At 59.9% G+C, this 27,518-nt stretch overlaps 1 protein-coding gene across 8 annotated transcripts in view; it reads left to right on the top strand.

Annotated features, from left to right (window-relative positions):
• The window catches only part of HSPG2 (heparan sulfate proteoglycan 2), a 102,522-nt gene that overhangs the window by 15,301 nt on the left and 59,703 nt on the right, over positions 1-27,518 (top strand). For 3 of the 8 annotated variants that reach the window (XM_039912116.1, XM_039912117.1, XM_029064724.2), the window contains exons 2-12: positions 12,363-12,498; positions 13,159-13,209; positions 16,398-16,472; positions 18,467-18,576; positions 18,794-18,852; positions 19,102-19,262; positions 19,607-19,645; positions 21,841-21,969; positions 25,790-26,047; positions 26,295-26,414; positions 27,110-27,241. In XM_039912116.1, coding sequence (XP_039768050.1) covers positions 12,363-12,498; positions 13,159-13,209; positions 16,398-16,472; positions 18,467-18,576; positions 18,794-18,852; positions 19,102-19,262; positions 19,607-19,645; positions 21,841-21,969; positions 25,790-26,047; positions 26,295-26,414; positions 27,110-27,241 — 1,270 coding nt within the window. The remainder of the gene's footprint in view (positions 1-12,362; positions 12,499-13,158; positions 13,210-16,397; positions 16,473-18,466; positions 18,577-18,793; positions 18,853-19,101; positions 19,263-19,606; positions 19,646-21,840; positions 21,970-25,789; positions 26,048-26,294; positions 26,415-27,109; positions 27,242-27,518) is intronic. The other 5 variants (XM_029064730.2, XM_039912120.1, XM_039912115.1 and 2 more) reach the window with 4 other exon arrangements.

Raw genomic sequence — 27,518 nt, 5'->3', positions numbered from 1 at the left:
CTGCCCACTCCAGAATGCTGGTTCTGGGCGTCAAGCGTGCTGTTTGCACTTGGGCTGGCCTCAGGCCTTGGCTCCTTGCCCGTGTTGGGCAGGCCCTGTCCGGCCCTCCTGATAAGCAAAGAGAAGAACTCTCACCTCCGCTACCTGACCGGTCCCGGGATTGGAGCCCTGTGCCTCTCCTCCCTCGCCCCGGGGTGAGAGTTTGAGCTAATGAGCCATCGCTGCCAGCCCTGGCTCTCCCAAAGCCCTGCCCCAGCGTCCCCAGCCGAATTGACTCTGGACTCTCCTGAGGCCTGTCTCACCCTCGGAGATGCAGTCCAAAGAATAGAGCTAGAGAGATGGTTAGTAGCAGGTTGGAGAAGGAGATCCCTCAGTCTGGGCTGGGGTTAGGGGGTGTGAAGAGTGTGAGGGCTGGGCGGAGGACAGTAGGAAGTGTGAGATATTTATTGAGCACCTCCTGGGGGCTAGGAATTGCAGTAAGCACTTGGGAAACTCAGTAGAAGCACTAGATGGCCCAGTCAGGCTGGGTTTGTCAGAGGTCCCGAGACAGACACACCAGTGGGACCTGGGGGTTGCCCCATACCTGGACTCGGGTTGGTCCGACCAAACAGAGTCAGGGTCAGTCTCGAATGGGCCTCTCGCTTGTCAGCTCGGCTCAGTTAGGGACCGGATTTTACCGTCCTTCCCCGCCTCTCCGGGATCACTCCGCCACCCCCGCCTTCCCCTCTGTTCAGGAGAAACGGCGTGGCCTAGTGAAAAGAGCACAGGCCTGGGAGTCAGAGGATCTGGGTTCTAATGCTGCTTTGCCGCTTGCCTACCGTGTGACCTTGGGTTAGTCACTTCATTTCTCTGTGCTTCAGTTTCCTCATCTTTAAAATGAGGATTAAGACTGTGAGCCCTTTATGTAACAGGGACTCTGTCAATCACTCAAACAATCGTATTTATTGAGCACTTACTGTGTGCCCAACACTGTACTAAGTGCTTGGGAGAGTATAGTATAACAGAATGTCCAACCTGATTACCTAGTATCTACCTCAGTTCTAAGTATAGCGCCTGGCACATAGTAAGTGCTTAACAAATACCACAAAAATAAAACAAACAATCCCAGCCCCGGGTACTGGCATCTGGAGCAGATCTGAGGCTCAGCTGGAGAGAACTGAGACCAGGCCCAACTGGAAGGAGCAGTTCTAGTTTCCCTTGAGCTACTAGGATTCTCTCCCCTGGAATAACACCCCCCTCCCCCAGCATTCACCCCAGGACCACCCAGCCCAAAAGGCCTACTGCGTCTGGCCCCAACCCCTCAACACCCCCTCCTCTCTCCCCCATTCCCCGTCAGCAGTCCAACAGGTTTAACCCATTAGCCCGTCCCCTTCCCCCCCAGCCTCGGGTTACACCAGAGTTCTGAGGGCCAGAGGGGAGTTGTGAGTCTCAAGGTTCAGGCGGCAGGCCCCGGTGAGCCACGGGGTCAGACCTTCCATCAGTCTCAGTCTGCGTGGCAGAACTGACCATCCCTGGACCAGCCCATCCTCCTCACCTCTTCTCCACCCCATTCCCCCATAGCTCTTGGGTGGGAGTTTGGCCCTTCCAAGGACCCGGATCCTAACACCGGTGCCCAGGCCAGGTGCCCAGACTATCCATGCCAGGCTGTGAGAGAGCAAGAGAGCTAACAGGATGTTCCTTCAGGGAGAGACATTCCTGGATAGAGGTGACGGCCCTGCGGGCGGGCGGACGGCAGATATGCCATTTCCGGTAACCCGATTCTGTGGGAGATTGGATTCTCCTCCCCGCTCTGTCCACCCTCCCCCGACCCTCCCCCTCACTCCTCCGCCTCCTCCTCTTCTTCCACTCCTCCCGGCTGGCCGGGCCCATCTATCTCGGCCGGGGACAGGTGTGGGGGCTCCAGAGAAGTGGAGAAGTGTGGCAGCCGGAGACTCGGGAGTCCCAGCCATTCAGCCCCAAGGTTGAAGCTCCTGGATTTGGCGGTGACTTTCTGGGTGGGGGAGGCCGAGGAGCCAGGAGTAAATGGGGGGGCTCAGTCCTCGTGCCCCAGAGTCACCCGGCCCTGGCCTGAGCCCCACTGCTACCTTCTCTGCTCTGCCCTCTGTCCTAGCTGGCTGAGTCCTCCTATCTGGCAGGGTTGGGTAGAGAGGACAAGACAGAGACAGGTGGGTACCCTCTTAAGGTTTGCACAGAGAGCTTCTGTGGGGTTTTCCGCTCTGTGGTGGGGTTTTCTCTGGTCTTGGGGTAGGGGCCATTCTGCACAGCCCCCTAGGCAAGTCAGGGGGTTCAGAATGTGTTTGGAGCGGCCCCAGGCTGGTTATTGGGAGGAGGAGGTCCTGGGTGTTTGGTTTCAGCCGGAGAGACCTTTGCTCTGGACCCTGCCACTTCTTCCCTACCCTCCCCCAGCCGGCCCCCAAGCTCACCAGTCTCCAGCTGCGCCTCACAGAACTGGGTAAGGAGTCTCTAGGGCGGGGCAGTGAGGCCAGCCATTCCAGGGTTCCCCAGGGGCAAGGAGCTGGAGTCTTAGTGGGCACTTTGCCCAAGAGAACGGGTGAGGGGCAGCAGCCCTGCCTGACTCTAGAATGGCAGCTGGCAGCAGCTGGTGGTGAGGTGGATAAAGATGGGGCGCGGGGTTGGGGAGGTGTGTGGGACCAAGTTTGGAGGTCTCCTTTTCCCACCCTTCTGCCTGGGGCTGTGCCAGAGTTCTGCCCGCCACCTCGGCAGCTGGTCCCTTCTCTCCGGCCACTCGGACCGGCCGATCCTCCTCCTCTCCCCACCCTCAGTGCCCACCAGCTGTCCACTGGCCCCAAGAGAACCTCTGCCGCCTCGGTCTGCCAATCCCCGCCGCCCGGCTGGGGGCAGGGTGCCAGACTGGGGTAAGGTGGGTCTCTGGCAGCCAGAGTTTGCTGACTGTAGCTCTTGTGGGGGGTGGGTCCCGGGGGGCACAGGGTAGACCCTGCTGGGACGAGGTGTTTCCCCAAGGGGAGCGGGGATGCAAGTGATGGGTGGGGAGTGGCTGGAGGTGCCTTGAGGACAGAGGCCAGGTGTGCTGCGGCAAGGAACCGCGGCGGGGAAACGCCAGGACCCGCCGGGACCTGGGGAGGAGCCAAGCCAGGTGCTGGGGCCGAGGCAGGGGGCCTGCGCCCCGGGCCCGGGAGGGCCTGGGCCCCGGGAACAGGGCCCGGGACACGGATGGCGGGGAGACAGGGAACGAGACTGGGGGTAGCAGACGTTTCTGGAGCAACAATTTCAGGAAACCTGTGCCGGCAGGCCAAGGCCGGCTGCTCCCCGAGGAAGGGCCCAGGCTGAGCTGCAAATAGCCCCCGGCTCCGGCCTGCTCCCTAAAATAACCTCCATTGTCTTGGTGCTGCCCAGCCCGGGCCGGGGCCTGTGGGACTGGGGGCCCGGCGGGGGTCTGGGGAGCAGGCTTGGACAGGTTGTGTGTGTGTGTCAGAGTTGGGAGGGATGGGGAGAGAGGGTGCAGGGGTAGCACATCCCAGTGCTGGAAGGAGCGCACAGCTGAGAAGGACGAGGAGGAGGGTCACTCCAGGCCGTCCGGGGGCGGGGAGGGGGCTATGGGCCCACAGCCCAGGAGGAGGGAGTCGTGAGCAACGTGCAGAGGCTGGGCATGTGCACGCGCGCGTGTAAGAGTGTGTGTGTGCGTATGTGTATTTGTGTGTGTGTGAGCAGCCGCACCCTCGGCCCAACCCCACCCGCTGCCGCCGAGGGCTGCTATTTTTGGGTCCCCGGCGGCCCCGGGCTTGCATTTCCAGCCGCGGCCTGACCCCGGATTGCGCTACCACTCCCCCGTTCGCGCCGCCCCGCCGCCGTGGTTGTTGCAGGGCTGCTGCCGCTTTTATTGTTGTGGTGTGTTTCGGTTTTCGTTTTTAATGGTATTTGTTAAGCGCTTACCATGCACCAGGATCTTCACCCAACGCCGGTTGGACGCAATCCGTGTCCCCGTATGGAGCTAATGGTTAATCCCCGTTTTGAACAGATGACGTGATTTAGGCACAGAGAAGTGAAGTGATTTGCCCAGGGTCACACGGCAGACAAGTGGCAGAGCAGGGATTTTAGAACCCAGGTCCTTCCGACTCCCAGGCCCGTGCTCTGTGCGTTAGGCCACGCTGCCTCGGCTGCTGCTTGTTCCCTAGGCTGTAGGGGCGGGGTGGGGGGCAGTGGGCCACCCCGGGGGGGTGGAGCTGACGGGGAGTGATTTTGGGGGTTAGGGCAAGGAGGTGGAGAGGGGTTCCCCTGCCAACACAGGCTGACATACGCTCACCAGGCACCCAAGATTGAACAAAGCAGGCACTCAGCCGGTACTGTTTGCTTCTCATGGTGAAGACTGGACCTAGAAATACACACACACACACACTTTGACAGAGACAAGTGTGAACGTGCATACGGGCACACAAACGCACACAGCTCCCTCCCCAATCATCTGCACACCTCTGGCCTGGGGAGCCTTCTCTCAGCCCCCTTGGGGAGCTCTCAGCCAGATGCGATCTCCTTTAGAGCCTGGGGAGAGGAGTCCTAGGGATCAGTGCCTGGCACATGGTAAGCACTTAACAGTTACCCTAATAATAGCATTTATTAAGCACTTACTGTATGCGGCAGAGTATAGTACTAAGCCTGGGAAAGCATACACAGGTGGGAATTAGACCCGGTCCCTGGTCGTCCAGGGGCTCTCTCTCTTCCCCACCACCTATCGCCCTGGGCCGGAGCAGAAGCTTGTGACCCCATTCAACTGTGGAGGCAAGCTAGAACCCTCAAATTTGGGTGGTTCCGAACCTCCCTGGGGGCATCCTGTCTGGGGTGGGGGGATTTGGAGCAGTCCCAGAGGCTCCTCCCCACCAGATCCCTGTGGACTCCACTGCTCAAAGCTTGCTATCTGTCAGCCTCACCCTGTTGCCCAAATAAGGAGACGGGAGCCCTCTGGGCCGGACTGATGATAATAATTGTGGTATTGGCTAAGTGCTTTCTATGCATGTGCCAGGCACTGTACCGAGCCCTGAATGGCTACAAGGAAATCAGGTCGGACACAGTCCCTGTCCCATATGGGGCTCGCAGTCTCAATCTGCACTTTAGAGGTGAGGTAATCGAGGCCCAGTGAAGTGACTTGCCCAAGGTCACAAGTGGCAGAGCCATGTTTAGAACCCATGACCTTCTGCCTCCCAGGCCTGCGCTCTACCCACCGTGCCACATGTGTAACGGGAGACGTTCTGAGCTGACATTCGAACCCTCCCTTTCCCACCCAGCCTGCCCCTCTCCCCTTCCCATCTCTTGCCCACCCCTGGCACCCACACTTCCCGCCTGGGCTGAACCTTCCCCCCCCAGCAGAAGCAGCTGCAGCAGCATTCATTCAATCATTCAATCGTATTTATTGAGCACTTACGTGTGCAAAGCACAGTGCTAGGCGCTTGGGAGAGTACAATATAAGCAACCGCCTCAGTGGCAGGGCAGCCCCACAGTAAGCCTGCAGCCCCAGCCCTGGGCCTGCCCCGCCCTCGGCCAGGATGTAGATGGGTGAGCTTGGGACCCCCCTCCTGGACAGGACAGCAGCCACCCTTTGCCTGCAGCTGGCCCGACAGACCCACCTACAGGCTCACCAGCCGCCCAACCGGGGCTGTTTTTTCCTGTTGCAGAAAGCTGTGTGACCTCGCTCTTTGTTGTCCTGGATAACATGGCTTTCCTTCTGCTGGAGAAGCATGTGTGTGTTTTGGGGAGGGGGGCTGGGGGGGGCGTTGGAAATTCCCTCCTGCCCTACCCCTCCCTCACCCCTCTGTGGCCTCCAGGGTAATTGCCAATGTGACCAGACAGGATGCCCCCTTCACTCTTTCCATGGATTGGGCAAGCACTGCTCCTTCCAGTGCCCCGTCTCCACTCCCAACTTCCCAACCCCCAGCATCCCCAGGGAACAGATGAACTGGGAGACATGTGGTAAATTGGAAGCTGGCAACTGCCCCGGCTTCCCCTAGAAGTCTCCCTCTGGAGCCAGTGTGGGCTGATTGTGCATAAGCAGCACGGCGTAGTGGGTAGAGCGTGGGCCTGGGAGTCAGGTCATGGGTTCTAATCCCGGCTCCGCCACTTGTCCGCTGCGTGGCCTTGGGCAACTCACTTCACTTCTCTGAGCCTCAGTTACCTCATCTGTAAAATGGAGGTTGAGACTGTGAGCCCCACGTGGAACAGGGACTGTGTCCAACCTGATTTGCTTGCATCCATCCCAGCGCTTAGTACAGTGCCTGGCACATAGTAAGAGCTTGAGAAATACCACGGTTATTATTCGTATTATTAGTCATACCCATAGCCAATGGAGAAGTGGGCAGGGCAGAAGGGTGTGAGTAGAGGCAGCCGGCTGGCCCAGCTTCTGGGAGACCGTGGTGTTGGAGGAGGGAAGCCCCTACGTGCCCAGTGAACTTTCCTGACAGTCAGGGAACGCCTTCCCAGGGAGTCCCCTAAGGACAGTGAGGCAGTTAGCCCACCATGCTGGACGTGCAGATCGGAGCCGCTCCCTTGGAAGCTGATCCCCGCCCCCCGTCAGCCAGGAGAGGTCAGAACAAGGGGTCCCCTCTGCTCCCCAGGGCCCAGTGCCAGCTTGGCAGCCGTGGGCCTCAGGCCGAGAGGCTCGGGGACTGGAGGAGGGGGTATTTTTAATTATGGTATTTGTTAAGTTCTCACTAGGTGCCAGGCATTGTGCTAAGCTCTGGGGTGGATACAAGCAAATCGGATTTGACGCGGTACCTGTCCCATTTACAGTCTCAATCCCCATTTTACAGATGAGGTAACTGAGGCCCGGCGAAGTGAAGTGCCTTGCCCTAGGCCTCATAGTAGACAAGTAGCGGAGCCGGAATTAGAACCCATGACCTTCTGACTCCCCGGCCCGTGCTCTAGTCACTACGCTATGCTGTGGCCCACAGAACTGAGGGGCTCAGAGAGCTGGAAGAAGGCCTTAACCCAGAAGGGCCTGGCACTAGCAGAGCAGGACCCTAAGGCAGGCCAGGTCATTCCCACGGCAGGCAGTAGCTGGCTGGGCCTCTGCCTGGTAGGGAGATCGTCTGTCCCCAACTCGCAGACCTGCAGGCCCGGGGCAGTTTGAGTCCAGCTCTGTGTTATGTGCGCGGTGGCATCTGGTGCCCTGCTCCACTCCGAGGAGCCCACACCCCTCAAAACCAAACCAGACTGGCACCCCTCAAAACCAAACGAGCAGGGGGAACGGGAAGCCACCAGTCTCTGGCAGTGAGCGGGTGTTGCCTCCCTTGCCCATCGCCAGCCAACCCCTGGACAAATGCAGGTGGGCCTGGTTCTCTGGGGCTGTTGGGGCAGCCGGGTTGTACTGATGCCAGGTGCTGTAGCCGGGGGTTGGACACGTGGGATGGGCTCTGCTGGGGGCTGCAAGAGACCCAAAGCCTGGGTTCTGTCAGGTCGCTGCTTGGAAAGTCACCTTCCCGTGGAGGGCAGGAAGTGGCTCAAGCCTGGCACCTTGGGGCCGGGTATGAGAAGTTGGCCCGTTGCCACCCTGGCATGGGCAGACATAAGGGGGGGCCTGCTCCTTTCCGGCTGGGACTCCCCTTTCAAGCGGCCGGGTGGGATTAGAGCGCCTTTATGTCTGCAGGCGAGGCCATTGTCCCCACCGTGCTCACCCCGGACGGGGCCGAGTGTTTGCACAGCAAAGTGCTGCTCTGACAGATTCCTTCCCCAGAGCAGTCTGCTGCCCGACAGGGGCCTTGCCCCGATGCCCAACCCCCCAGGCCCAAGCCCCAGAGCAGCCAGTGGTGCTGGCTCTGATGGTGGGCTTCGGTGGGCTTGCAGACTGGGGGCTTGAAGAAGGCGGAGGCTGCGGTAGTGGGGAGCTCAGTCAGTCAATAGGTCGTATTTATTGAGTGCTGTGTGCAGAGCACTGTACTAAGCACTTGGGAGAGTACAATGCAACAGTAAACAGACACATACCCTGCCTGCAGCGAGCTTACAGTGCATACAGTCTTTCAACATTCCCGCTTTTAGAGACGGTGAAACCGAGGCCCTGTGGAGTGGAGGAGGGTGACCATCAGATGCAGGGCTAAATCACCTGAGCTCAGTCTAGGAATACTGGTCCTTGGTGCGGGAGGTTGCCGTCAAACCCATCCTCTTCCACACCTTCCCCTGCCACACCCCTCACTGGGTGCTGCCAGTTAGGGAACCCCTGCTAAAGCGGCTGCTACCCCCCACCATCCTTCATCCGCCCCACAGAGACTCGGTGCCTGGTGAAGCAGGTGGAACTGCAGAGGGAATGTGGGTTGGGGGGTGGAGCCCCCACAACCTGGGGAAAGCCTAGCTCCTGGACAGCAAGGGTGCGGAGCTGGGAGGAGGGGAGAAAGCCAGAGACCCCAGCAGTTCCTCAATCCACAGACCCAGAGCCCGGGGCTTCTGGGCCCCCAGGCTGGATTGGGCCCTGCCCAGATTCTGCCTCCCTGGGGCTGCCCGGGGCCCCTGCCAGCTCCCGCCCTCTTGGAGGTTCAGAGGCTCTTGGAGCACAAGGCCTGGTGGGAGGGAGGGAGGGAAGGGGAGAGGCGGGGGGGGAGGGCTGGCTTGTCCCCCAGCCTGGCGGCTGGCTGAGATTCTGCCTTCTTCCCACCTCCGGAATTCAATCCGATGAGCTCATGAGCAGATGCTGGGAAGGCGGCGCTGGGCAGCTGCTGCAGGCCCCGGCCCCCTGGGCTGTGGGGAAGCCGGTCCTTCCTGCCTCTGGGGGGCAGGGGGCGGCGGGGCGCGGATGGGGGGCTCTGGCTGAAGTCGCGTGCCTGAGCGACGGGCCCTTCAGCAGCTGAGTGTCCTCTTCTGCACGGGGTGGTGGGCGAGTGGGCACTCGGAGAGCTGAGGAATGTGTGATCCGGAAGACTGGGGGTTGGGGGTGCTCACTAGGGCTCCTTTCCCCCTCCCCCCCGCCAGTCTACAGGAGTACCGGCTACCATGGTCGATCCTTCCTCAGCACCACTGGGTCCTGGCTCCCCCGTCGGCTGCCGCACAGGTCCCAGAGGCCCTCGGACTGTCAGGGAAACCGAGGGAAGAGGACGGGCCTAGAACCGGGCCCCAGTCAGGACGGCTGCCAGCTCTGGCATAACTGGAGCCGCAAAGGGGGGACCGGGCCGGCCACTTCCCCAAAAGGGTCCAGGACGTGGTGAGGTGTGGAGGGACCAGGCCCCCACCGATCATAGCGCCGCAGGGTGATGAGAGGGCTCAAACCTCTCCCAGAAGCCCCAGTCGCAGCAGAGGATGACTGGTCTGGGGGCGGCTCAGTGGCAAGCACTGAGATGCCACTGCAGCCAAGACCAGAGCCTCAGATTCCTGGGCAGTGGAGCTGGTGCTAACCATGGCCACTCCACCGGGCAAGCCTCGCTTTAGCCAGCTTCTTGCCACCCCCACCTTGCCCCCGATCCCAGCTCTCTGGGTTTATAACTAGGGAGGGCCCCCTCCCTGGCACTCCGGCCCCACCATCACTCTGAGAAGCGGGACAACCCCATGAGGTCACCATGTCTCCTCATGCTCCCCCCACCGCCGACTCTCCGCTCCCATTTCCAAGCAACTGTTCCCGACAGGATGTTTGCTCTTGCTTTGCCCAGCTCTGGGGGTGACTCAGGGCTCAAAATCCCAGGCTGCTCTGAGCAGGCTCACACTCCCTTTCCTCCCTCGACAGCCCCCAACCCGATTTCCTCCTCCCCCGATCCAGGGCTCAGGACTCTTGCATCCCTGCCCTCTAGGACCCCCCCGCCTCCGTCCCACTGTATCCACTCTGGTGATTATATCTTTTCCCCTCGGCAGGCAGACTGGAGAGCAGTGCAGTCCCAGCCTGCCTCCCCTTGTGCGGCTGCCGACAGAAGAGCTCGGTTCCTTTGGGAGGAAGCTTGATTGGGTTCAAGGTCAGAAACGGAGGCTGGAAGTCAGGAAGCCTGAGTTCTATTTCTGCTGCCGACATTGGGGCCGGTTCCTTCCCTCCTGGCTGTAATCTCTTACCGGAGGGAAGAGTTTCCTGGCTTGGGTCTCCCTGCGGGAAGCACGGCAGAGGATAGGATGGAGTTGTGTGAGGGTGTTGGGGTTGGCTGGCCACTGCTTGGAGCCAGAGTGAATGGCAGACAAACTGCATCCCTTCATACCTGACCCTCGGGACCTCTGGTCTGTCCGGCCTACCCCCTAGCCAGCTAATAATAAATTATAATAATAAATTATAATTAGGTACCTGTTAAGTGCTTACTATGTGGGGTAGATACAAGGTAAGCGGGTTGGACACAGTCCCTGTCCCCCATGGGGCCCCTACTCTTAATCCCCATTTTACAGATGAGGTAACGGAGGTCCAGAGAAGTGAAATGACTTGCCCAAGGTCACAAAGTAGACCTGTAGCGGAGCCGGAATTAGAACGCAGGTGCTTCTGACTCCCAGGTCTGTGCTCTATCCACTACACCAAGCTGCTTCTCTTCTGCAGTCTTGTGTCTGCCCTTGAGTCTAGCCATCGAGTTCAACTTCTGCGCCTGCTCCAAGCTGACCCAGAAGCAATCCGCTTTCTTGCCCACCGTCGGACTCTGGAAAGGGAGGGCACCATTGCCCCTCCCCCCACCAGGCCCGGATCAGACTTGCCTTCCGAGGGTCCGGCTGCCCAGGGCATGCCCGGTGCTGTCCCTGAGGCTGGCTCCTGCCCCTTGCCTCGCTGGCTCCTGCCCCTTGCCTCCGCCCACTCCCCAGGCCCTCTCCCCACTCTGCTGCCCCGAACTCCCACTCCCCAGATGTGTCAGCGTTTTGCCAAGTTGGCTATCTCCTTGTTATTTCCTGTCCAGTCCCAGAGTCCCCTAGCCCTGGCCTGCCGCTCCCAAGCTATCAGTCTGCCGATGCCGGGACTGGGCTCCTCCCCTCGTCGGTGGTCTTCCCCGAAACTCTGCCAGCCCCCTGACCTGCCCTCGCCCAACCAGCCTGGCCCTACCCGGTGCCTGCCTATAGAGACCCTGGTTAGCTGTCTGAGAACTAAGCGGGGAGGTGAAAGAGGAAGAGGCCAATCTATCCCTCCTCCCTCCCTCCCAGCTGCGCCCCTCCCCAGTTCTGGCTATGGTTCTCAGGGCTCCGAGCTCCCTCCACTGCCAGTTCTCTCCCGGAGCCGGGAACACGTTTCTCCCAGCGGAAAGCACTTGCTGGGCAGTGCAACGGGTCAGCCAGAGCTCCTTGGTCATCAGCTGCCCACCCCCTCACTGCCAGCACTGTCGGGCCTGGCCACCCTCACCTAGGCCTGCCACGGAACTCCCACCCCAAACCCAGTAGTGTGAGTGCAATTTGGAAGGATGCTGGGGGCAGGACTGTAATCTCGTTATGTGCAGGCAGTGTGTCTCCTAATTTTATTGTCTTGTACTCTCCCAAACTCTTAGTGCAGTGCTTTGCATGTAGTAATCATACCATTGATTGATTGACTGGTGGGGTCCAGAGATGCAGGACACCCCCAGCAGGGCCTCCAAACCCCCAACTCCCTGGCTGATTTCCAGCTATCACTGTATTTCTTTCAGGCCCTGAACACTTACAGTTTGGCCAGGTTGAACTGGGAGCCCAGACTCCTGGCTCCTAAGGTGGTGGCTGCTATAGTGCTGGGGATGGTATCCTTGTTGTGGAGTGCTTGTAATGTCCTTTAGGCCTGTCCTCCCCTCCCCACTGACCTGTGTCACCCTCTTGGCCTCAGCCAGGTCCTGGGGGATGGGGTTGAGGGCAAGTCACCTTCCTCTGGTGGAATGTAAAGAAACTGCCATTGGGATGGAGGGAAGATTCAATCACAAGTAATAATAATAATAATAACATTGGTATTTGTAAAGTGCTTACAATGTGCCGAGCACTGTTCTAAGAGCTGGGGTAGATACAGGGTAATCAGGTTGTCCCACTTGAGGCTCACAGTCTTAATCCCCTTTTTACAGATGAGGTAACTGAGGCCCAGAGAAGTTAAGTGACTTGCCCAGAGTCACACAGCTGATAAGTGGCGGAGCCGGGATTAGAACCCACGACCTCTGACTCCTAAGCCCGGGCTCCTTCCCCTGAGCCACGCTGCTTCTCAAGTCCAAGCTAGGGGTTGATGGGCTTCTCATGCCCAGCCTTCAGCCTGCCCCTGCCATGACTAAACCTTCTGGAATGGCCTGGGGACTGTGAGGACTGGGGAAGGGGTCTCCTGGAGAGAACAAGGGGGAGCAGAAAGCAAAGAAGCAGGGTAGAGAAGAGTGGGCCCCTGCAGAGAGCGCTGGAGGCAGTGGAGCCTGCGCTCCCTGGGATGGGGGCTGTGACATAAGGGTAGGCTCGGGAGGGGCTGGGGCCTGGGGAGTGGGCTGGAGTGGGGCGGGAGCTGGGGACTCATGGACACTGTTCTGCAGAACACGCATGGCCTGCTGGCGTACGATGGGCCCTCGCTGCCTGAGGACTCTGAGCCGGACCCTGGAGGCCGAACCCACTGGAGCTATGCCCATCTTTCTGATGACGAGGACCTGCTGGCTGATGAGGCCTCTGGGGGTGAGCTGGGGCTGGCGGGGTGAGGGGCTGAGATGCCCTGCGGGAGTAAGCTGGGGTTAGGGGGTGAGGGGCCACGTCTGGGTGTGAGCCGGGGCTGGGATGCCCCTTGGGGGTGACCTGCGACTGGGCCGTGGTGGGCTGGGTTGCTTACTGGGGGGAAAGGGTGGGGGCTGGGATGCCCTCTAGGAAAGCCTGGGAGCCGGAACAGGACACACACCCACCCCAGCTCTGCCGTGGGTGGGCTCTGGCTTGGGGGCAGGGGCCCGGATTAGATGACCCTAGGGTCCCTTCAAGCCCAAGGAGCATCAGTGACTTGAGAGGACTGGGAAGGACCTGCAGAGTGGCAGAGGTGACCGAGCCAGCAGCTGGATCTAATCCTCCAGAGTTTCTGCTGGCCTCCATCTGCTTGCCTGGGAGAGGCTGAGGGGCCGTGTGCTCGGGCCCCTTGCTCAGGTGGAAACTGACCCCCTGCTGCTGGGGAGAGGGGTACATCTTTCCTCTATGACTGAGGTCTGCACAGCTGGCCCCCACAAGTCTATGCCTGCTTGCAGAAATGAAGATGGGTTTGGGATTGGGGGAAACTGGGCGTGCTGGGGACCCTGAGATCTCCCCTGACCCCATCCTGGACTCTGGACTCATATCTCTCCTCTTGTGTTCCAGACGAGCTGGGCAGTGGAGACGTGGGCAGTGGAGACGAGCTCTTTGAGACGGGTAAGCCATAATAAGCCTGGAGGAGAACTGTGGCTGGCAGTCCATCTGACTGGCCCGGGAAATGGACAGCGGGCAATGCAGCCAGACATACAACATCCTTGATCAGGCCCCGCTCAGGCCCAAGGGGTCCAGCCTGGATGGGAACCAGGAGTCCCCTCCCCACCTGCCTCCCGTACCCAGGCCTCAAGGTCTCAAGCCCCACCCCGGGGTGGGTCTGCAGATTTCGGAGAAGTCACAGACACAGTCCTTTTCTCCAGCCCAGGCTGGAGCCCTGCTCCGAGTGACCTGGCTACCCCAAGCTCAGGGAGAACCAGAAGTGCTGACCACTCCCAGGAGGGGCAGGGTGGCGGTGTCCTCTCCCCGGCGAGGACAGTTGAGCAGAGGCATCTGGGTCCTGACCCCAGCCAGACGACTGCCCTCCCTGCAGTTCCCAGTGACCACAGGAGGGTGTGGAGATTGTTCTAGGCAGTGTCTGGAGGTTAGCAGTGCTGCGGCTGGGGTGGCCAGGCTGTGCCCTCTGGGACTGTCACCTGTTGTGGAAATGAGGCGGGGGCTGGAGCTCGACCCGCTGAGCGGAAAAGGGAGTGGGAGGGAAGGGTGGGATCATAGCAGGGCTTTCCTCGAGCATCAGTTCTGCCCACTGGGAACTGCCTTCTGGCCCTGGGAATACTCCAGGCTGTGGTTGGCAGGGGTGCCACCGTGCCAAGCCCACAAGGCCGGCCTTGCCTGGGGCACCGGTGAGAAGCAGCAGTGGCCGCATGCTTGGCTGACTTCCTTGTCCTCAGGAGGCCCTTCCCTGTGCCATCCATCCCTGCCTCCTCGTCCACCCCTGGGTAGAAAGGATCCTCCCATCCGGAGCAGGAGCACTCTCGCAGACTCTGAACCCCCAGTGCCTTACCAAGAACAACTCCCCACTGCCCCCCAGGGAAGTCTACTCCCCTCTCCTGCCTCCCGCTGTAGGCCCCATTTCCCACCCCTCCCTACTCCTCCTACCAACCGCAGGCCCGCCTCTATTCCTGAGCTAACAGTGGCCTGGGGGGCCGGCTGGCAGAGGCCAGGGGCTGGAGCCCCTCCTCTCTCCCAGACCCAGCTGGGGGCAGCCGAAGGCCTGGGTGTGGGAGGACAGGAAGGGGCAGAGAATGCGCAGCAGCTGGACAGGCCTGTCTGGCTCTCCAGAATGGAACAGGGGCCCCTTTTCCCCTCCAGATCCAGCTGTCCTTGGGCACGCTACTCCTGTGCTCTCTTCCTCCCCTCCACCCCTGCCATGGGACCCCTGGAGAAGCTGCCTGGCCCCCTGCCTTTTTCCCGGGCCGAGGTGGGGAGATGCAGGCTGGTCTCTGAGGTCAGTGGGCAGTGGAGCCTAGAGGGGATGGTTGGGGCTTGGCCTGGGTCCTGGCTGAGTATCCTGCCTCTCCCTCCCCAGCCTCTGACTGGCTCATAATAATAATAATAGTGTTTAAGTGCTTACAATGTGCCAAGCACTGTTCTAAGCACTGGGGTAGATACAAGATAATCAGGTTGGTCACATGGGGTCACAGTCTTAATCTCCATTTAACAGATGGGGTAACTGAGGCATGGAGATGTTAAGTGACTTGCCCAAGATCACACAGCAGAGAAGTGGCAGAGCCAGGATGAGAACCCACATCCTTTGATTCCCAAACCCTGGCTCTTGCCACTAAGCCATGCTGCTTCTCCATCCTTCCGGAAAGAGGGAAGCTACAGTCGCTTGGCACCCGAGGTTGGGCTGGCTCTGCCCAGTCTTCGTGGGTCTGGGTTGGGATTGGCGGGCCAGGGGGTGCCCTGGAGTCAGGACCGGCACTGTGGGACTCCTAGCCTGGGAGATCTGGGAAGATGACTGTCGTCTGGGTCACCCAGCACCAGTCTGAGCCTGCCTGGAGGCAGCTTGGAGTGGTCCCCGGCTCGTGCCCAGCACATCCCGGCCTCAGGCGTGAAGGAAGTGGGCAGTTTTCCAAATAACCCCTTTCCCTTCCTGGCCAACCAGAGGGGGACCAGCAGGCATAGGCTCCTGCCTCCTCTTGCGCTATGAGAGGCTACCAGAGGTTGGGGAGGGTCCGGGAAGCAGACAGTGATGGAAGGACCCAGCTGGTCAGTGGTGCCCCTGCCCCCTGCAGCCCCCACCAGCTCAGTGTTGCCATTGCAGTCGAGTGGGGCTGCCTTAGGCCTGGCACCCTGGGGCTGAGCCCCAAGGTGCTGGGGGAAGCAGAGGGGAATGAAGGGTGGGATAGGAGGTGACAGCTATGCCCTCTCCACCTCTGGCAGCCTGGAGAGGGGTTGGGGTGGGGTGGACCGCAGGCTGTCCAGCCAAAGAGAGGAGGGCGGCGTCTCTGCTCGGGGCTACCTGGTGCGGTGCCAGCTGGGGCGCTGCCATCCAGGGCAGCGGCTGATCTCCGTCCTCTGGAGCAGAGTGGGTGGGGAGTTCGGGGGCGTGTGGCAGCTGGACCTGGACGGACCCGAGGATCCAGGTTCCAGCCACACTCGGGCGGGATCGTGTTCTCCCAGGTCCCGTGTCCCGTCTATTCTCTGGACTCTCCGTGCTCTCCCAGGCCTTCCCCGGCACCCCTGGGTCCGATCCCCGGCCGTGGCTTCTATCTCTGGCTCCCTGCACTCCGGCAGTCTGGCACTCTGGGGTCACCTGCCCACCCACTCCAGGTCTTGCTTCTGGGCCAGACCAGGGCACGATTGGTTCTGGGGTGACTGCAGGCTTTTCTCTGTGGCTGGAGTTGGGCCAGGGGCAGGGCCGGGGCTGGGCCGGGGGCTGGGTCCGGAGCAGGGTCTAGGGCTGGGCCGGAGGCAGGTTATAGGGCAAGGAAAACAAAGGTCAACTGGAGTCTTTGAGGCTGACCGGCTCCGTGCTCTCTCTGCCCACCTTCCCCTGGCTGTGCCGCAGGGGCTGGGAGTGAGCAGGGACAGTGGTGATCTGTGTTGATTGACTGATTGAATGGACAAAAGAACATATGGCTGGGCAGAAAAATAGCGCTGCCTCCTCCTTGCTTCTGCCTCTTCCCACTTCCTCTCATAGCCCCCGGCTTTCTTTCCTCATTGACTGAGACTCTTCCTCCTCTCCCTCCTCCTCCTCCTCTCCCTCTTCCTCCTCCTCCTCTCCATCCTTCCTTCCATCCTAACTCTGGTCCTTTTCCCCATCTCTGCCCGGCCCCACCCCTCTGCAGACTCCCGGCCTCCCCTGATCCAGCCTCACCTGACAGGTATGACGGTTTCGGAACCCGACGAAGAGACTCTCCTCAGTAAGTGCCCTGATGCTGGGACTGCCATCTTCCCTGCTCCCTCCCTCTCCCCACCCCCAAGCCCTCTAGGCTGCCACCCTGACTTCAGGCTCCAGGACTACTGGGGACCCATGTTGGTATCCAGGTGGCCTCCCCATCTCCCCTTCCCCATGCTTCTGAGCTTTTACTGTCCTTATGGTCCCAGAATGGGCAATTCATCTCTTACCTTATTCTCATTCCATCCCAACACCCCCTTCTCTCTGGCCCTCCTTGTCTCTCCCTCTCCCATACCTACCGTCCTGTCCCCTTTCTGCTCTCCCCCTTCTCCCATCCCCCTTCTCCTGTCCCCTCTCCTGTTCCCCCGCCCCCACCCTCCTTCTCCGGTCCCCTTTCCCTTTTCTCTTCTTTTCCTGCTTACACTTCTTAGCCCTTTCCTGCCCTTGATCCTCTTGATCCCCCCTGAGCCTCTCCAACTTGCATGGTGTAGCTCATCCTGGTTGAGGGATGGAGCGGGGGAGTCTTCCAGCTCCCCAGAGACCCTCTATACTGCCATGCTGCTTCAATCTCAGTTTCTTCCTCTACAAGGAGCAGGTGCCATCTGCCCCAACGATGGAGTCTCCAAACTGCCAGAGCAGGATCCCTAGGGTCTCGGGGGTTGGAGTGGGTGGGTGGCCTGAGGAGGGATGGGAGAATGGGGAACCCACCCACACTTGTTTCCCAGTTAACCGATGCCCCCTCATAGGTCCAGGGCTGGGGTAGAGACTTGCAGCACCAGGGCAGAGGCTGGAGCCCAGTCACCCCTCCCTGACCCTCTAAATAAGAAGCAGGAGCTGCCCCAGGGTTGAGGCCTTGGTGGGCATCATGGGGAAGGGGGTGGCTCTTAGGAATGCTGTTGGCCCTGGAAGAGTTAAGAGGAGGCCAGGAGGTGGGGGCGGGGGCAGAGGAAGATGACTGGAGGGAGGGGCCAGGAGTGACCTCAGCCTCTTGTACCCTCCTCCCCACCCCCTACCAACCCCCCCCCCCGGAGTAAGAAAGGGGGCTTTGTAAAGGAGTAGCCCTGCCCTCGGCCAGGGTAGGCACATTCCTGGTGCTGAGGCTGGGGCCATGTCATTCCCCGCCTCTCTCCCCCGACTCCCCAAACCAGGCAGCATGGAGAGAGGAGGGTGGAGCGGGTGGGGCCTAGAGCCCCCTGCTCAATCGGGCTTTGTGCAGTTGAACAAGGGTCTCTGTGTGGTCCCGGGGCCGCCCCGCCTCTTACGCCCCCCACCAGTCTCCCACGCCCTTGGCTCTGGACTCCGCCTGCAGCCCTGAGGGCTTGACCGGTGGAGGGGGGCAGGGGTTGGGGGAGGGATGACGAGGCCCTGGCCCGAGGTGGTCTCGGGGGACCGGTTTGCTGCTGCCAGGGAGGACCCGCAGCCGTGTTGCCCAGGACCAACACCTGGGCAGGGACAGAACTTATGGGGATGAGGCCAGGGGCCTCCAGGAGCTGGGCTACTCTGTGGGCCGAGATGGTCAAGCCTCTGCCTGGGCTGGGTCCCTTCCTCACCCTAACCCTAACCGGGCTGGGTCCCTTCCTGCCGTAACCCTGGCCGGGCTGGGAACCGAACTGCTCTGAGAAAGGCCCATGGGCATCCTGGGGCTGACCTTGGAGGGGGAACAGGATGGGGGCACTCAGGGACCCCATCTCAGTCTTCTCTCCCAGCAACCCCTTGGATCACCTGAAAGTTCAGCCAACAGAGGCCAAGTTCAAATTTGGGGAGTCTCATTTTTGCTGGGAGAGGAGGGGCCAGAAGGAGGGCCCCGCCCCTCTGATCCTGAACCTGTGATCTCAGCCCTGGCCCCTTGGACCCACCCATGGTGGGAGAAGGGGACCCTTCACTCATTGGTTATGCCAGGCACCCTGCCATGCCCCCTGGCTAGGCAGTTGCTTGCCTGCTGCTGACCTCCAACCCAGAGCCAGCTGCAGGCCTGAGTTTGAGCCACGATCTCTATCTTCCCTCTCTCCCCCATTTCAGTCTACTTCCGGGCCTTGGTGAACTTCACCCACTCCATCGCCTACAGCCCCCGGATGGAGGATGCCAGCTCGGAGGAGTTCCGGGAAGTGTCCGAGGCGGTGGTGGACACGGTGAGACTGGGGGCGAGGCCGGAGCCAGAGGCTCGAGCCCTGAGGCCGGGGGCAGCTATCTAGGTGGAGGGTGTGAGGGCCCTGGGGGGATGGGAGAAATGGGAGAACGGTGCCCGGGAGGAGGGATTCCCTGGGCATGGGGCCATGGGAGGAGTCCAGGGGCAGGGGCCAGGGAGGGTAATCTTGAGGAGGCTTAAAGGTTGACTTTTCTCACCAGTTGGAATCAGAATACCTGAAGATTCCCGGAGACCAGATTGTCAGCGTGGTATTCATCAAGTGAGAGAAGGGTTGGGGACTGGGGTCCCCCTGGGGAGGGTGGGACCCAGGCCAGAGACAGTGGGCAGGGGGTCAGCAGGTTAGAGCCAATGGGGAGATCTGGGGGTGCAGGGGACCTTGGGGGCTGGTTGGAGGAGAGGAGGCCTGGCCGGGGCAGAGGAGCAAGGAGACCAGGCAGGAGGGTAGGGGAGCCGACAGGGGCTTGAGGGGGCAGCTGGGGCAACAGGTGACACTGCCTGTTCCTGGCAGGGAGTTGGAGGGCTCGGTGTTTGTGGAGTTGGACGTGGGCTCTGAGGGGAACACGAACGCCAGCCAGATCCGTGAGGTGCTCCATTCTGTCGTCGCTGGTGGCTCCATTGCCTCCTATGTCACCTCCGCTCAAGGGTTCCAGTTCCGGCGCCTGGGGGCAGGTCAGCCAATCCCTCCTCTCCACCCCTGCTTCCTTACCCCCGTACCTCTCTCCCCTCTTCCTCCCCGAGCCTGCCGGTCCGCGGCCAGGTCCTGCCTGGCCCGAGAATGAAGTGGCCAGGGAGCTGAGACCTAAGGCCACCCCCTACTCCCACCCTGGATAGAACCATCCCCTGCCTCAACCTCAACCTTGGTGGGACTGAGAGCCGTTGGACCCACTGGAAGGGCAGCAGGGCACTGGGCAGCCCAGGGGAGGGGGCTTGGGCTTGGGATCCCAGGACCCTCTGAGGGGTGGCCATTCCAGCCCCAGGCAGGACAGGGGCGCTGACCGGCTCTTCATTTGCAGCACAAACACCCCCGCCCTCCTCAGCCGAGACATCACCAGGTGAGAGCGGAGGCGTCTCATGGGCACCGGGGACGGAGTGGGGCAGAAGGGAACTGGCTTCAGGGACTGGGACGGCGCCCACACCGGGAAGCCTGGCAGTGCCACCTCCCTCCCACCCTTCCCATGTGGCCCCGCCGATGTCCCCGAGGGAAGGGGGCAGTTGAGGGGACCGCGCCTCTCCGGCAGTCCCCTCCCTGCTGCTCCTCCCTGCCACAGGAGTTTGGCTGGGCCCAGCTGTGGCCTCGGTGCCATTCCCAGTCCCTGACTTGGTCACCCCTCTGCTCCGTGCCCCCAGGGTCCCTAGGGACCGGGCTCTCGGGGCCTTGCCACGTATGCGGTTGGGGGGCACAGGGGGCATGCAGTGTGGCTGTCACTGGGGAGGGTTCAACAGGGACTCATCTGGGCCCCTAGGACTGGTGGGAGAAGGGGCAGGGAAGTGGGCAGAGGTGCAAGAGAAGGAATGATGGGGCAGAAGGCCCTGTGTCCTTGCTGTTCCCAGTCCCTCTGACTGGCAGGGCCCCCACCCCTGCCATCCCCAGCACCCAGGGCCTTCACTGCCTTGTGGTTACCAGTACCTGGACCTCCACAGGCTGACTGGGGGCTTTATTGCTTCCTGGCTGGATGGGGACTGTATCCTCAGCCCCCACTGTGCTCAGGTCACATCGCAGGGGGCACCGTTGGAAGGCCCAGGGGACAGGGAAGCCGGTCTCCCCGCTTTGGACAAGGGGCTGCCCTGATTGAGAGACAGGTCAGGGTCAGTGATTCCGGTCTGTTCAGGGTCAGAGTGGCCCACAGCACTCAGTATCATTGAACAGACAGACTGAATGGGGCAGAAGTGAGCAGGGGTCCCGAGTTGGGTGGGTTAGACTAGGCAGGCTTCAAAGAGGAGGTGGGTCTTCAGCAGGGCTCCCACCAGGCTGGAAAAGAAAAGTCGGGAGGGCGTTCCAGCCTGGAGGATATTTGGCGATGGAGAGTCCCAGGAAGGACAGGCAGAAGGCGGGTTGGCTAGGCCAGAGTGGAGAGTGCAGTGGGAAGGGTGCTATGGAAGAGGAAGCCACCCGGGGAAGGGGAAATGGGAGCAGCTGATGGAGGCCTTGGGGCCCCCTTGGAGTCCGGAGTCTAGACCGGAGGCTATGGCAGCTGCTAGCCGTGATCAGATGACCGCTGGGGGCATGAGTTGCATGCTGTATGCTTGACTGTGTGGACCTTGTGGTCCTCTGGGTGGCCGGCTGGGAACTGTGGCTGGACCGGGCTTGTGCTGGAGGCTGCAGCTGGACTGGGCTAGTGCTGGGACCACGTGGTCCCCAAACCTGTGCTGGGGGCTGTGGTTGGACTGGATGCTTGTGTGGTTGCTTGTGGTGCTGAGCTGGGCTTGTTCTCTGCATGTGCCCAGGCAGTGGGGGTGTCAGGCTGAATCTCCTGGCCACGCTGGCTCGGCCTTTGCAAGTGCAGACCGTGCCATCTGGGTATCGGGGAGGCTCACAACGGCTGTCATGTTGGGCATGTGGGGCCTTAAGACAGTGAGGGGGGCACTGGGAACCTCCTCCTTTGGCCCCTCCCAACTGGCTGCCACCTCTCAGCTTGGAGTTTCGGGCAGAAAGTATTCTTGGGTGAGACAGGACCCTTCTTGGCCGCTCCGCCCGGCACTCTGCCTCCTCCACTCAGCTGGCCTTGGGGAGCAGAGGCCCCGTGGCCTCCGTGGGGGACATCCTGGAGCCTCAGCTCACAGCAGGAGCTGGTGTTTCTCTCTGAATCCCTGCTGACTTCATGCCAGGCCCCAATTCCCCGAATTTGGGGAGTGGGAATCAGCCAGGAACCCAGGGCCGGTTTGCCCCAACTGCCCCCGGGGCACAGGGTGTGGGCTCCACTCTGGGTTCCCTCCCCTCCGGAATCAGGGCTCCAAATGGGGAGGAACATCTGGCCAGCTAGGTCCACCCCCCAACCTTCCCCAGGCTCATCCTCCACCCCAGGTTTGGCCCTCTCCCAGTTCCTGCCTGACACTGCTTCATCCAGCACCTTCTCTTCATCATCCTGTCCCAGCCCTGCTCCCCCACTCCTCTTCCAGTACTCCTACCTGCCCTCCATTGCTCCCCACCCTTCTTCCAGTGTTCCTACCTACCTGACTCCCTCCCACAACCCCAGCACTGCTCCTCCACCCCTCTTTGAGTTCTCCTGACCGATCCCTGTCTCCTCAGTGCCCTCGCCTGTCCGGCCCTGCACTGCAGAGGAATTCGCCTGTCGGAGCCACAATGAATGTGTGGCACTGGAATATCGGTGCGACCGGCGGCCCGACTGCAAGGACATGTCCGATGAAGAGAACTGCGGTGAGAGCCAGGCAGGGGGCAGAGGGCAGGCTGGGACCCAGGGGAGAGGGCGTAAAAGGGCAGGGGGAAGGGTCACAGAGCAAGAAGTAGGGTCTAGGGTCAGGGGCATAGAGCAAGGGCGGTGAAGCCCCGGTAGCCCCAGCAGATCTGGCAGACCTAGAAGTTCCACTTGTCCCGACAGTTCCAGAAGTTCCAGTATTCCTGGTTGACCTAGTAGTCCCAGAAGTCAAGGCGGCCCCTGTCACCCTGGCAACCCCAACTTCTCAGCTATCCCAGCAGTCCCCAAAGTCCTGGCAGTCCCAGTTATCTGACAGTCTCAGAAATCACAACATTCCTTGTGATTCCTGCAGGCCCAGGTGTCCTGGCATTCCCAGGTGCCCCAGCAGTCCTGGCAGTCTTGCAATTTCTGGCATTCCCATCAGTCCCAACCGCCCCAGTGGCCTTAGCATTGCCTAGTGGATAGAGCACGAGTCTGGGAGTTCGAAAGACCTGGCTTCTAATCCTGGCTCCACCACCTGTCTGCTGTGTGACCTTGGGCAAGTCACTTCATTTAAGCATTCATTCATTCATTCAATAGTATTTATTGAACACTTACTCTGTGCAGAAAACTGTACTAAGTGATTGGGAGAGTACAATATAGCAACATCAGACACATTCCCTGCCCACTACAAGCTTACAGTCTAGGGCGGAGACAGACATTAGTATAAATAAATTACAGATATGTTTATAAGTGCTGTGGGGCTGGATGGGAAGTTGAATAAAGAGAGCGAGGCAGGGCGAGGCAGATTGGAGTGGGAGAAGAGGAAAGGAAGGCTGTCAGGGAAGGCCTCTTGGAGAAGATGTGCCTTCAATAAGGCTTTGAAGAGAGATAGAGTAATCGTCTGTCAGATTTGAGGAGGGAGGGGGTGTTCCAGGCCAGTGGCAGGAGCGGAGCGAGGAGTCGATGTCAAGATAGACGAGATCGAGGTACAGTGAGAAGGGTAGCATTAGAGGAGCGAAGTGTGCAGGCTGGGATGTAGTAGGAGAGTAGTGAGGTGAGGTAGGAGGGAACAAGGTGATTGAGCACTTTAAAACCAAGAGCGATGAGTTTTTGCTTGATGCAAAAGTAAATGGGCAACCACTGGAGCTTCTTGAGGAGTGGGGAAACTTGGGAAATTTTGTAGAAAAATGATCTGGGCAGCAGAGCGAAGTAGGGACTGGAGTGGGGAGAGACGGGAAGCTGGGAGGACAGCAAGGAGACTGATACAGTATCCACGTGAGATAGGATAAGTGTTTGTATTACCCTGGTAGTATTTTGGATGGAGAGGAAAGGGCAGATTTTAATGTTGTTGTGAAGCTGTGAAGTTGTGGAACTGACAGGATTTAGTGATGGATTGAATTATGTGGGCTGAAAGAGGGAGAGGAGTCAAGGATACCCGAAAGGTCATGAGCTTGTGAGACAGGAGGAATGGTGGTGCCATCTACAGTGATGGGAAAGTCAAGGAGGACGGGGTTTGGGTGGGAAGATAAGGAGTTCTGTTTTGATCATGTTAACCTTGAAGTGATGAGAGGTCATCCGAGTGGAGATGTCGTGAAGGCAGAAGGAAAGCTGGGATGTAGATCTGTGTATCATCCATATCGAGGTGGTAGTTGAAGCCGTGGGAGTGAATGCGTTCTCCAAGGGAGGGGGTGTAGAAGGTGACCCAGAACTGAACGGTTAGGGGGTGGGAGGCAGAGAAGGAACCGTGAAAGAGACTGAGAATGAGCGGCCAGAGAGAAAGGAGGAAGGCCAGGAGAGGACAGTGTCAGTGAAGCCGAGGTTGGGTAATGTTTTCAAGAGAAGGAGGTGGTCGACAGTATCCAAGGCAACTGAGAGGTCAAAGAGGATTAGGATGAAGTAAAGGCCATTGGATTTGGCAAGGACATCTTTGGTGACCTTTGAGAGGGCAGTTTCTGTGGAGTGAAGGGGGCGGAAAGCCAGATTAGAAGGGATCAAGGAGAGAATTGGAGGAAGGGGATATGAGACAGCGGGTGTAGACAACTCACTCAAGGAGTCTGGAGAGGAATGGTAGGAGGGAGATGGGGCAAAAACTGGAGGGAGCTGTGGGGTCAAGAGAGGGGTTTTTTTAGGAAAGGGGAGACATGGGGATGTTTGAAAGAAGTGGGAAAGAAGCCATTGGAGAGTGAACGGTTGATGATGGCTGTTAGGGAGAGAAGAAGGGAGGGAGCAAGTGTTTTGATAAGGTGAAAAGGATTGGGGTCGGATGCACAGGTGGAGGGGATGGATTTTGAGAGAAGTCAGGAGATCTCCTCCAGAGATACTGCTGGGAAAGATGGGAGAGTTGAAGAAGGGACAGAAGCAGAGAAGGCCAGGGGAGATTTTAGGGAGATCATGCCTTATAGTGGCAATTTTCTTAATAATGTAGGTGGCCAGATCTGAGGGGGCAAGGGATAGGGGAGGGGTGGGGGCAGGGTGTTTGAAGAAGGAGTTGAATGTCTGGAACAACTAGTGAGGTTGATGGATATGAATGTCAATAAGAGTGGAGAAATAATTTTGCTGGCAGAGGAGAAGGGAGAGTTAACACAAGCAAGGATAAACCTGAAGTGGACGAAGTCAGCCTGATACCTAGATTTCTGCCAGTGGCGCTCAGCGGCTCGTGCCCAAGAGCGAAGGAGGCAGACTGCAGGAGATCCAGTTTTCAGTGATCGCAAGGAGGAGGAGTGACTGGGTCAGAAACAGGTCAAGGATGAAGGGAAGCTTCCCCACGATGGAGCGGGGTTTCCCCAGGCCGCACTCGGTTGAGACTGTGGGGAGAGTTTGAGGGGAAGGGATGGCTAGGGGCTGGGGAGGGGATTGGATGAGAGTGAGTTGACGGGGGAGGGTGAGGGAGTGTAGCGGGAGGGGGACGAGAGGTGGCACTGGGACAGGTTTACAGGGTTGGAGTGGGGATGTTGCAAGGGGTGGGGAGAGGTTGGGTGGCAGAGGGGGTGGAGGATTGGGATGGACTGACTAGAGGCGGGAGATTGAAAGGTCATGATAGGGTCAGTGAAGTTTAAGCGTGGAGTTGAGATAAAAGACAGCAAAATCTACTTCATCTGGTGATACACTGAAGAGATGGTTGAATTGCCCTTGGGTCCTTGAGATTGAAGAGGCCAGTGTTTAGGAGAACCTTGAGGAGATGGTTGAATTGTCCTTGGGCCCTTGAGAGTGAAGAGGCCACTTAACTTCTCTGTGCCTCAGTTACCTCATCTGTAAAAGGGGGAATAAGACCGTGAGCCCCATATGGGACACGGACTGATTAGCTTGTATCTACCCCAGCACTTATAGTCCCTGACTCAGAGTAAGCACTTAAATGCCTAAAAAAAATTCCTGGAAGTCCCAGCTGACCCACCAGTCCCCCCAGCCTCGGCAACTCTAGCAGTCCCAACAACCCCTGCCTCCTCCGCTGTCTCAGAATCCGCGACATTCCTAACTGGCCCAGCAACCCAACAGTTTTGACAGTCCAAGTCCTAACAGACCTGGCAGTCCCAACAGCCCCAGTAGCCCGGCAGCCCTGTCAGTCCCAGCAGCTCCAGCAGGCCTGGTTTTCCTGTCAAGCCTAATAGTCCTGGTTTTCCCGGCAGTCCAGCAGTCCCAGTTGTCTTAACAGTCCCAACAGTCCTGGAAGTCCCAGCATTCCCGACTGCCTCAGCAGTCCCAGCAGCCCCAGCAGCTCCAAAAGTGCTGGCTGCCCTGGCAATCCCAGGAGTCCTGGCTGAAGATGCCAGACCAGATCGGGGGGTTGGCAGCAAGGGACTGCCCTGTTGCTCCTGCCTCTGCCATGGCTCTGTCTGCTTTCAGAAGATGAGACTGAGGAAGTCGGGACAGTGGCCACCCTGCAGGCTACCACGTCACCTACACCTCTTCCCAGCACCGTGGCCCCAACCACCCGGTGGGTCCCGGGCACCACGCCCCCCCGGCCAGTGACCAGCCGCCCTGGCCGACCCCGATCCTGCGGGCCTCTCGAGGCCACCTGTATCAGTGGCCAGTGCATCCCGGAAGACTACCTGTGTGACGGGCAGGAGGACTGTGGGGATGGCAGCGATGAGCAAGACTGTGGTGAGGCGGGGCCGGGGGGGTAGGGGTGGGACTGGGAGGGCATGGGGCGGGGGGTGAGGCCGAGGAACTGGGCCAATGGGAGCCGTGCCGGCCCCAGGCTGGATTTCTCCATCACATTCTGGGCCCAGGTCGAGGCCGGTAAGAGGGAGGGGACCGTCGGTTGGCCCGTGGAGACTAAGCGCTGGGTCTTGGGTGGGGAGAATCACGGGTGTAGAATGAGTCCCCGGCTGCCCCTGCCCCCGCCCAGGCCCTCCCTCTCTCTGCGAGCCCAACGAATTCCTCTGTGGGAACGGGCACTGCGCACTCAGACTGTGGCGCTGCGACGGTGACTTCGACTGTGAGGACCGCTCCGATGAGCGAGACTGCCGTGAGTGACGGGCCCCCAGCCCCCAGTCCTGGGCACCATTGGCCCTGACTCCCTCTTGCCCACCCCCACCCCTCATCCCACCTGCCGAAAAAAGTCCAGGGAGAGGAAAAAACCCAGGACCCCTGTCTCTCCCCCCTCACCCCATACACACAGACCTAGATAAATAATTATTGTTCTCGTTAAGCGCTTACTATGTGCCAAGCACTGCTCTAAGCGCCAGGCACTTTTAGATGGTCCCAGCCACCGGGTCTGAGCCCAGCCTCAGAGCCGGCTCGGGCCCCAGCTGACTGAAAGGGAGCCCTCAGGAGGCTTGTTGCCCTGGTCGGCAGCTCAGTCAGGCTAGGCCTGACTGCGGGGGCCCCGCGGGCTGACAGCCCATGTAGGGCCCTATGTTTTCCCCTAAGGAACACCACGTGTCCCTCGCTCCTCTCGTCCCTGGAGACCCATCCCTGGGCCCAGTCAGCCCTGATGCCCTCCCAGAGATAGTCGTGAGGAGCCAGGCTCAAGGGGGGCTTTCCTGGGCCATCCTGGAGTTCCCGCTTTGCCGTTGTCCTGCCCCTTCCAGTTCCAGGGTGTTCCCGGCTGCTCCACCAGCCACACGTGTGCCCGAGGAGTGCTCTTTGCCCCTGGGAGTACCCGGTCCTCTCCCGTGAGCAGCGTCCTTGTGCCTACCAAGTCCTCTTCTGCCCTCACAGCCCCCAAGCGCCCTGAGGAGGCCTGTGAGCCGAGCCAGTTCCGCTGCGTCTCCACTAACACCTGCATCCCGGCCAGCTTCCACTGCGACGAGGAGAGTGACTGCCCAGATCGCTCCGATGAGATCGGCTGCAGTGAGCACTGGAGGGGCAGGGTGGGGTGGGATGGGGCGGGACTGGGGCGTGGTCTGGCGTGCTGCCCACCTGTCTACTGGGTGACCTTGGGCAAGTCACTTCACTTCTCTGTGCCTCAGTCACCTCATCTGTAAAAATGGGGATTAAGACTGTGCCCCATACGGGACAGGGATTGCGTCCAACCCAATTTGCTTCTATCCATTCCAACGCTTAGTACAGTGCCTGACTCATAGTAAGCACTTAATAAATACCACCATGATTATTATTATTATTATTG

This window comes from Ornithorhynchus anatinus, chromosome 5, assembly GCF_004115215.2.
Source record: "Ornithorhynchus anatinus isolate Pmale09 chromosome 5, mOrnAna1.pri.v4, whole genome shotgun sequence".
In the NCBI taxonomy this organism is placed as follows: Eukaryota; Metazoa; Chordata; class Mammalia; order Monotremata; family Ornithorhynchidae; genus Ornithorhynchus; species Ornithorhynchus anatinus.
This window is presented reverse-complemented; position numbering and strand designations above follow the sequence as displayed.